At 29.2% G+C, this 11,347-nt stretch overlaps 1 protein-coding gene and 1 long non-coding RNA gene across 2 annotated transcripts; one reads left to right on the top strand and one right to left on the bottom strand.

Annotated features, from left to right (window-relative positions):
- Positions 1–515: 515 nt before the first annotated feature.
- On the bottom strand, positions 516–3,750 carry LOC145157409 (uncharacterized). The gene is made up of 3 exons (XM_079076452.1): positions 3,543–3,750; positions 2,352–3,416; positions 516–2,074 (listed from the first exon to the last, which is right to left on the bottom strand). Exons 1-3 carry the CDS (start codon positions 3,748–3,750, stop codon positions 516–518), a joined length of 2,832 nt encoding a protein of 943 aa, XP_078932578.1.
- Positions 3,751–4,821: 1,071 nt separating this feature from the next.
- LOC145156328 (uncharacterized) lies at positions 4,822–11,007 on the top strand. Its single transcript, XR_013736613.1, has 5 exons — positions 4,822–5,128; positions 7,357–7,441; positions 10,004–10,098; positions 10,406–10,613; positions 10,734–11,007. It is a non-coding gene; the product is annotated as an uncharacterized LOC145156328 (long non-coding RNA).
- Positions 11,008–11,347: the final 340 nt, after the last annotated feature.

The raw sequence follows: 11,347 nt of genomic DNA, 5'->3' as shown, positions 1-11,347 counted from the left end.
ACCCGTGGGAACCACGGGTGCGAAATTAATTACATTTTCATACTAAAATATCGTAATTATTAATCAAATAATATAATTAAATTATTAATGAATAGTTATTTTGTATAGTTATGTAAAATTAAAATCGTTGATTCAAATAAGTATGTGAAATTGATTTTCAATATATATTATATAGTTTTTATTTGTGAAAAAAAAACGTTACGATATAATATAATGATATATTAAATTTATTGTAAAAATAAAACAACCCCAATAAGTGAAGTAAATTAAAATTGGTAAATAAATCAAAAATTAAGTTGTTAAAATAAACGTATATTATAAAAACAAGAAATTATAAAAGAAAAATTAACAAAGTCTTATTAATAATAAGAAGAAAACATGTTATGAGGAATAATATATTACATACAACTTACAAATTTCTAAAAACTTCTTTATATACAACATTAGAAGTTTTATTTGTAAGTTTACCATCCTTATCTAAAATTAACAATTTTAATCATTCTCTACTTTGAACTCTAGATAGGGCAACATATAATTTGACCATGTGTAAAAACCGAATCTTTCAAAAACAAACCAACATTAGATAAAGATTGTCCTTGGCTCTTGTTAATTGTCATTGCAAAGCAAACAGCTAATTGAAATTGTTTTCTTTGGAATTTGAATGAGATTTTTTTTTCAGATGGTGTGAAGGTCATTCTTGGAATAAAGGTCCGATTTCCAATATTACTTCCAGTTATGATAACTGCCTCAATAACACGTTTGCCCAAAGATATCACCTGTAGTCTAGTGCCATTACATAAGCCATTTTTTTGATCAATGTTTCTCAGTAACATAACTGGAATCCCGACTTTCAAAACTAACTTATGATTAGGCAGACCTGAGACTTTAAGACCATTTAAAACATCAGGTGAGTATAAATTGGCATCAAAGTGATCATGGACAAACTCAGATTCACATAGTTTATCCGAACTTAGATATTCTACTTCATCTCCTGGAAATAATGCTAGCAAACGATCATTTATTTTTCCGACAACTTCATTCTTTGGAGCAAGTATTGCTCTTTCTTGAAAATATCCTGGAATGCTAGAAGCTTCAAGAATTGAAGGATATACAAACTCGATTAATGAACCTATAGGATCATAAGGATCATTAATTAGAAGATCATCTGGAATATCAATAATCGCTTCGCCATCGTTAGAACCACCAAGTTTCCCTTCTCCTATATCCAAAAGCCATTTTGCAAAATCCATTGTCTGTTGAATAGCAGATGTATCACTTCCGACCGTTAGCCTCATATTCTTGGTTAGTTGATAGACTTTGCATTGTTTCCATAAATATGATGAACTTAAGGAAGCATTGACAATGTCTTGTTTACTATCACTTGGGATAACAGGTAGAATTTGTCTAAAATCTCCTTCAAAAACAATTACTTTCCCTCCAAATGGCAAATTTGAGTTTCTAGGATTATGACACTTGAATATATCTTTAAAAGTTCGATCTAAAGCTTCAAATGCATGCTTGTGAATCATGGGTGCTTCATCCCAAATTATTAATGAGGTTTTTCGTAATAAACTGGCAACTTCACTATCTGGTGATATCGAACAAATAGAAACCTCAGTAAGAACCAAAGGAATTATAAACCGTGAATGTGCCGTCCTGCCATCGGTCAATAATAAAGAAGCAATCCCACTTGATGCAACATTTAAAACAATTTGAGCATTACATCTAACTGCGGTAGATAATGTCTTCCAAAGATAGGTTTTACCTGTTCCACCATAACCGTAGACAAAGAAAACACCTCCTTCATTATTCTTTATTGCAGTCATGATATCATCAAAAATGTTTCGTTGCTCAGATGTTAATGCAATAGAAAGTCGATCAAACTTCTTCTTCAAATATGGCATGTCATAATCTAGCTCCTCACTGATAAGACGATTGTTTGAAGAGGATACAGAATCATCATCGGGCAAAGGCATCCTTGTAAATTTTTTGAGACTTGAATTGTTACAAAGTAAAATTTGTTCAATATCAAACAAAGTCAGGTTCTTAATTTGATCTTCATTAAGTGATAAACCTGAAACAAAATTGGTATAATAATTACAAAAAAAATATAAACAATTTTTTTTTGAAATAAATTAATATTGTATATTTCTTTAAATATGCATTTTAAAATAAATAAGTAAAGAATATTATAATACCTGGAGATTTTAATTTTTGTTGTTGAGTGTAAAGAATTCCATCTGACAAGTATTCTCATGTATTTTCCCACACAACATCCGGGCTAGACAAGCTGTGAGATAATAACATGGTAGCGAATAAGAAACGTAAGTAATAACCAGATCCAGACTGACTTGCCTCCTTAATAGCTTCGATGTATTCTTTATCATCATCTAAGAGGCCGAGAGCATAACATGCATCTCTAAATGAAGGACATATTTCACCATTAACCATGCGGATTTCTTCAAATGATCTTGGTCCTTTCACTTTGTTTAAAAGAATTCTTAAGAAATATGTTTCGCCAAGATTAGGTGACACTGAATGAATTCTGCCAATCGAATATCCAACCTCCCTTGGCTTCCAAGTTTTTGAATCAAGCTTCCAAACAAACTTTGTTGGAAATTCAACATAAGTTAGTTTTTTTGCTTGTTTGTAAACCTTATTGCGCTCCATCCAAGATGTGAACATTGAAGAAGCAACTGAAGACTGGTTAAGAACATTATCGATATCATCATTTGCGCCGTAGACAACTTGTTGTTGATTAGGAAGATGAAAAGGAAGTCTCATCACTGAAGGATGTATGTAATGAACATCACATCCATAAATTCGCCAGAATGCTTCACATGCAGAAAGATATCTACAATCACAGTATTCTTTTATCTCATCGACTGTATCATCTTTATCACAGTCATTGTTGTTTTGTACAAAAGCAACAGTAGCTCTATCGGGACCTTTATTGATATATTTGAATAAATACTTGATGGATGATCCCTGATTGCACCATTCAACATTTATATGTGTTTGGTATCTTTTCAATAGGTATTTGTTGTATGGAACAACATTTCTGTTATCTAACTGGACACCAGATTTTTCGACAAACGATCCATCGTTTTTTCTCCTATATACAAGAAAACCATTATGATCAATTGAAGTATGTTCAAAGAAATTCTTTGGGAAGTTTTTAGAGCATTTGTTATCCACCATGCAAGGGCAATTAACATTTTGAGCACCATATGGACCATGTATCATGAACTCCTTCACAAGTGAATACAAAGCAGGATCTTGGTGAATGTTGGGAATCTCAGCTGAAATAAATTGATGAATGTGTTCCACGGTAGGAAGCTTGTAATCAGGTTGCATGAATAGACAAATATGACTATGAGGCAAACCGCGCTTTTGAAACTCAATTGTATACACAACTGCATATATAGAAATAAACAACTTTGTATTAATAAATTAAATAATGTAGCAAATATAACTATATTTTAAATAAAACACGACATTAAAATATAATATGGTTAGTATGAATAAAAAAATTTAAATACCTGCTTGAACCATGCCAAATACTGCATTCTCACGTAGGTCTTTAATCAATGCCTCAAGTTTGATCTTAAATAACCTACATAGGATATCAGGTCTATCCTCTGGATTAAGCGTAGTGTCTTTAAGAAATCTTCGAACTTCTGGCCATTTTGGATTGCATGTAAAGGTTATGAAAAAATCAGGATATCCAAACCACTTACAAAGCGACATGGCGTCTAAGCAGTTTTGCATCATGTAACGAAAAAAAAATCATTAATATTAATTAATTATATTGATATGAATTGTTTAAATCATTTAAAAAATAACATAGTAATTATACAAAAAAAATTAACATACAAAATAATTCACCGTCTGATATGGTAGACATTTTTTTAGATCTTCTATTATCCAAATATAACTTCCTTAATTTTCGTCGTTCTTTAGCTGAAGTGGAATCCATGGTATATTCATTCATCTGTATATGAAAAATAAATATAATTAGTATTTAATATAAAAACGGTACGTTAAATCAACAGTTGTGTATAATGTTACAATTATAAAAAATGTTATAAAACAAATATAAAGTATGATGAATAGTTTAAAAGTATTTGAAAAAAAGGTAATGATCCTATTTTACCCTCATGTTTTTGAACGAATGAAAAAATAGATTTGAAAATGCAAGGTCATTGCAATGGCCACCATTAGTTGGTGCCAACTGTGAGATTGAATGAACATCAACCGGGAGCCAAAAAATATGTATATAACTTATTTTCAAAGAACAAATAAATAAATTGATAAATTAGTTAATTTTTAACTAATGAATTAAAAATAATAATGGATTTATTAAAGGATTTAATTAATAAACTAATAATCTTAATATTAATAAAAAAAGAAACCAAAAATAAAAGTTTAATAAAACATAATCACATTTCAATCAAATAAATCTTTTTTGGTTTCATATCTATACATATTAATAATATTAATTTGCATATGACACTTTGTAGTAAATTTTTATGCTTATAGTAAATATTCCGATTCAAATAAGATATAATGTACAAATTTTTTTTTTTTTTTATCATGTTAGACTTTCTATATATCATATAAATTAAAAATAGAATTAATATTAATAAGAAAACTAAATAAAATTGAATCCAGCCAAGATTTCTTTAATCCATCAAAAATAAAAGATAAAACAAATACAAAAGAAACAATAATAATTATATATCATATACTCCTTATAATATTAAAGTTCATTATTTTTTTATCACATAAAAGCTACCAGAAGCACTTCTCTTCAAGAACGCAGAATACAGTCAAGTAAGCGATGAAAGGATTTTCAAAAGCAAATAAAGACACGGTACCAACGAAGAGTCGTGCAGCAGCGGCGGATGAGATTTCGAGTGTCCTAGAGGGTAGTGACGCCGTATGAGTCTACCGACGGAGCTTGATCGTAGGCTAACAGACGGAGGCAAAAAGTGTAGGCGATTGTAAGATGTATTTCAGTTGGTTAGTCAGCGAGAGGCTGATAGCTGAAGAAGAGGGTGAAAACAGAGAGTCGGGACTGAGAACGGAGAGGGATTAGAGCGTCATCAACGTATTTCAGCAAAAGGTTTGTAGCTTATTTGGATCTAGGGTTTTAACTTTCTGGTAATAGTTATCGATTTTTAAAAATTCTCACTCCTCACAGGATGGATTTTTTGTAAAATTGAAGGCAAATGGAAGATGGAAAATTCAGACGTGATTGATTTTAAAGTAAAAAAAATAAGTAATTGATTTCCTTATATATGGTTTGCTAAATTGAAGCCTGAAAATGAGGATTGATTGAAACAAATTGATTTGAAATGACACTTCAAATAAAATTGGAATATTAAAGAATGGTTTTTTTTTTTTTTATTCTGAATTGAAGCTTAAATTCAACACTTAGGTCTCCCACTTGTTCTTTAATAACGACACTTTTCTTAGCTCATATCCCAGAAACTGCTCCAAATCACATAGTTATGCAATGTTGGTTAGGTTAAATTAACCCAAATTAATTATAATAATGAAGAAAGGAAGCAAGTGACATGTATAGGTATAATAGCAACTTGCATCTGGACTATAACACTATAACAAGTGTATACACATATTTAACAGTAATATAATCGTCTTACCTAGAAGTTATAAAATAGCAAATTGCATTCATTTATTGGATATAATGGGAAATCAAGTAACTATTTCCTTTGATATGGTTGAAGGAGATTAAGTTAAATAAATATGTGGAACCATGAGTAAGGACAATTTTGTAGCAGAGTCACTATTCTTCAACTTTGTGCAGACATATAAAGATGAACGAATTTTGCTTCTTAATGAGAAAATTGATCTTCTTATAATTTTGGTAGGGATGGAACTGATATTTGGTTATGAGTTTTCACTTCCATCTTTTTTCAAATCAAATAATTTGGGAATTTTTCTACATTTCATCATGTATTTTGACTTACAATTTGTTTGACTTTGACACACTAAAGCTAAAACGTACAAAAAAAGGTTGTATTAAGAATTGAATGTGTAAAAAATATACTTGGATAATATGGATATTTGAGTGTGGTTTCTAAGATGAGATTGCCAATTTACATAATTTTACATTTTTTAAATTTTTTTCAGGCTACATGAATGTTTAAAGGACATTTGTGCCATTTTCTTTACGTTCCTTGGGTTTTATGACTCCATTTCGTATCCTTCACATTCATTTTTCTTTAATTTTCAATATTGAAATTAGTTTTTATTTAGTAAATCCATTTTTATCCTTGAAATTCTTTTTCCTTCAATTAACAATATACAAGTATTTGTTTCCCTTTGACTTAGTATAGAACAAAAGACTTAATTAAGTTTATAGCAAAAAAAGTAAAAAAAAAGTGTAACTCATTATCATTGTTTTGTGGAGAAGGTATTAGCAATTAGAGACATTAAATTTGTTATTTAGTCATTGATATTTCTCAGTAAGTTTTGTCTATCTTATATCTTATAACAGTATGTTGTTGTGTGTTGGTGTTATATGTTTACATTTCTTATGCATTTGTACTTTTTCAAAACATTACCGGGTCTTTTTTATCTTGACATATAATTACTCTTTTGTCCCCAGAAAGCTGGAGATCCCAGGGGTAACTGAATTTAGAATCCTTTTAAAGGTGTTGAATTCCTTATACCTTATAACATTAATTTATGTGTTCGAATAAAAATTTGTAAGATACACTCTAAAAATTGACAATTATGCCCCTGATTTAATGATGTTATAGAAATGTTATCACATGATTAAACTGAGTTTTGAATCTATTACAATCATTAAAAGTCATTGAAAATGATATTTAAAATGTTGGAATCGAATGATGTAAGCAAAATCTTTAACCGGTGATCAGAAAATAAAAATACATACTAATAAAAATACAATAGTTGGATTTTTGTGGAAAAAATCAGCTTTCATTAGATAAATATTGGATTTTTGTGGAACAAAATCAGCTTTCAGCTTTCATATTCCAATTCCTGATTTCTAAATCATGGGCATAATTGTCATTTTTTAGAGTGTATCTTAAAATTTTTTATCCGAACACACAAATTAATGTTATAATGTATAAGGAATTCAACACCTTTAAAAGGATTCTGAATTCAAGCTTTGGATGAGTCCTTTATTGTTTAAATCAATAAAAACTATTCTTTCATATTCCAATTGTTCATTTTTAAATCAGGGGCATAATTGTCAATATTTTTAGAGTTATAAGTTAATATTTTTTACCCGAATACACAAATTAATGTTATATTGTATAAGGATTTTTGACTTTTGTCAAATGTTTTTGTTTTTTATAGGTTTAAGTGAGTATGTAGCTAAATGGGACGTGGAATTATGGCATGTGTTCTAGAAATAATACCCAACAATGAAGATCTAAAAAAGGTATACATTTCTTTACTTATGAAATTGCACGCCATTGTTTATAAATTAAATCAATAACCTTTTATTTTATTGTTAAAATTGTAGAAAATAACAATATAGTTTATTGAACATAATATAAATATGATTGTACTTTATGAAAATTAGGAAACAAATTATTAAGAAACAAACACATAATATAAAGTCATCCTAAAAACTATTAAGAAACAAATAATTTAAACCAAAAAACAACCAAATCCATCAAATCTCTAACAAAAAAAAAATGAAAATGTCTTAATACCCTTAGGAAAAAATTAAAAAAAAAACGAAACTGTCTTAATACCCTTAGGAAAAAATTTAAAAACTGATTACTGTTCTTAAAAGGTAGGTGACCAATCACTTCTCCAACTTAACTATGACAAGTTTATGTTGTTCCCCTCCTACAACTTTTGTGGCCTTTGATGATGACATGTTGTCGTTGACATCCAAAACAAAATCATCCTCAAGAGCTCGCTTCAAACCTTTCGTTGCATCCAAATTCTTTTTTGGGCTTGTGGCTGTCGATTTGAAAACATTCATTGGTGTCACATTATCATCAGTCTGAGATATGACATGGCCTTCCTTGACACGCATTTGTGTGTCGTCTGAGCGTTTTACGACACACATTGCGTGTCGTAAAAGGCTATTTTTCTAGTAGTGCATCCTAAAATTAACAAAGAAAAATAGTATTATTATAGCTTATTAAAGTTAAAGATAATACTAACATTAGATATTGAGATAACCAGGAGTACACCTTTATAAATATGTTATCTTGAGATTCACAATCAGTGGTACCATGTTCAAACGATTGTGAATTACTTCCCTGTTCAAAAAATAAATGAAAAATTAATAAGTCGTTTATTAAGTATATTATAGTTTGGAAAAAAATTCAAATATAATAACCTCTGCAACGACAAACTTTTTATCCAACTCCTCAATCAAAGTCTCATCATCACTAATCTTGGAAATAGTATATTGATTGTTGTTCCTTTGCACATTGTATTTTGAAACAGAAACTATGAAAGCCAATTTCATATCTTTCAATGCTTTAATATCGGACGGGTATACGTTAGTACAAAATCCAAGCTGCAAGTAAAACATCAATATATGAAATTATATATTAAAACAATATTTTTTAAAAATAATAATAATAACAAAAACATTCACCTTAGCTGTTTTTGCAACTAAATCTTTTGCAGAAATTTTTAGAAGCTTCTTCGCATCTTGTTCAAACATTGTTAAAGTGATACTTCCGGTATGATCTTGAACTCTTACTGAAATCATGAACCTTTGGACAAATGTAAAATCCTCAAAATTATTCAACATAATTTGAAAACACTATTATATCAAAATTGAGTTTTCCAAAAAGTATTAACCTTGGAAATGTCGATGTTTCAGTTTTAGTGCATTTTGGATTTCGACATTCATATGTTACATTTTTGAGTGATCCGGTGACATTGGGTTCATCGGAAGGATTGTTTGGAACTGCTTTTGTATTGCAATTTGTACATGCCGGGTAATACCAATGTGTGTTTTGAAGAATTCCCTTTTATGGTCGCAACAATAACATACTTTTTTATCTGATTAAAAAAAGACAATAATATTATAACATGTATTGAATATTAAATAACCGAATGTGTTAATTACAGAAACTATATCTAAAAAACAGAAATTAAAAAGATTGATAGAAATTGCAGAATTTTGTTTACCTCAATGGGTTCGAAAATACCAGAGATTGTTTTCAGCTCATGATTAAGCACAAATTCATCCTTTTCAGAAATTCGATTAGATTTCATAAAAGAGAAAGTATTGAGTTTTCATGGGGACCATCTTCATTCAAACTGTTAATTAACATAATAATTAAATCTTTTATAACATAAATTGCCATTTATTATTACCAAAAACAAATTAAAGAAATGTAATATACCTTTTTTTGAAAACTTTTATCTCATCAATGTCACTATTGATGATGAACTTCGATACATCATAGTATGTATTAACATATCGACGATCTATAAAAAAATATAAATAAATAAATAAATAATCATTGCAATATAAAACAGAAATAAAAAAAACAGTATACCTTGCCAGACATTAATCTTTGCAAATTGAAGGATTATGACGATGCGGAGAATGTTTACATTGTTTTGGATGTAATCCGAGAATTTGTAACAATAATCTCCCCATAGGTTAACATCCAATTGAGAACCACTAACAAAAAAGATGGGAATTAAAAATTACAAACAATAATTTTTTTTGATATTGCAATAAAAATAGTTAATACAGTCAATAATTATAGTTTATAAATAACAAACTCGACATCATGGATTTGTAGTCTCATCTTATGCCTCTTTCTATCTTCATTTCGAGCATCAATTTCACCAATTGCAAGCACCAAACCGATAACATCTATATATAAGCATAAATACCAAAAAAATTCCTGAAATTAGTTACTATTTTAAGGGTAGAAATAAATAAGTTATTTAAAATATATAAAGTGTTAGGTAAATAGAAAATACTAACCCAATGAAATATTTTCTGGAACAGTGTCGGCGATAATGGGATGATAGTCAATAAAAGCAAACTCATTAACTGATCCCGAAAACTCGAGACAGGGAGTGATAGTAGTCTCGCGATTGAAGGTGAGCTTTTGCATTTGATCAGTAAGTCGAAATTTACCTTCATCAATCTTTGCTAAATTTAGATTTTTGATGAAAAAAGCTTCCCCTTCTTTTAGAACTTTTCTAAACTTGTAAACATAAGCATTGGGGACATAACCTTCGATCTTGTTACCCTAAATTATGATGTATATTAATATCAACATTCAAGTTTTGTTATTAAAAAGATAAATAAAAATATAAATCTGTAAATAATTTAAAACCATATATGTAGTATACCTGTTCGTCCATTAAAATAACTTGAATGGAGAAAATTTCGTCTTTGTTATAGTAACATTCCAGTGTCCATAATCTGATAACACGAAGCTTCATAGTGAAGCTGTCCTTCAAGACATCAAGATCAGGTATGAAAGTTAAATCAGCAGCAGCAACAACCATGTAGATGCAGAGATGTGGAAGAGAATTAGCCTCTGAAAGCTTTTTGAATACAGCAGTAAAGAAAACAACGACCATCAATCGATATTTGCTGGTATTTATAGGTATAATTTATAGGTATAAGTATAAAGTAATCATCAATTCTTTGTTGAATTTCTGGGATATCAATTATTTATATTCTTTATATATCTCTATAAGTATAAACCGAATGTTTTTGAATGCAGGTCAGATTCTGGAGTATTAAAACTGATTTGCTGATTTCTTGGAATTGATATGATAATTTCAAGACTTACATCAAAGAATGAGCGGGAAAATAAGCGAAATCGTATATGTGGTAGTGAATATTGGAATTAAAGAGGTTTAAAAGGGGTAAATTGGAATATCAATAGCTGATTTTTAGGGATATGATATATGTATCTGTATTATCTATATTTCAATGCATGTAAATTTGTAAAATAAAAAAATATTTACTGAAATTTAGGACCTGATTTTATGGAATCAAATAGTGCTGTGATATTATACCCGATTATACCTTATACCTTATAGCCGATTTTGAATTTTGAATGAATGTAAATGAATTCTGAAAGTTTATTATGGAGACATGTGGCATGTATACAGTTTGACACATGGTAGTTTTACATTCAACCTATTTATTTATTAGAAAGGGAGATATATATATATATATATATATATATATATATATATATATATATATATATATATATAACTGTTGCCAGTTTTCCAAATCAAACACTTTTTAAGTATACAATTGTAACAATAAGGACCCGTTTGCAGGGACGGACGCAGGATTTTACAGTACGGGTTGCACGGAAAAGTT

This window comes from Lactuca virosa, chromosome 2 (assembly GCF_052849685.1).
Source record: "Lactuca virosa cultivar CGN04683 chromosome 2, Lactuca_virosa_CGN04683_v6, whole genome shotgun sequence".
Taxonomy (NCBI): domain Eukaryota; kingdom Viridiplantae; phylum Streptophyta; class Magnoliopsida; order Asterales; family Asteraceae; genus Lactuca; species Lactuca virosa.
Note: the sequence above shows the minus strand (reverse complement) of the source record. Positions and strands in the feature narration are given on the sequence as shown.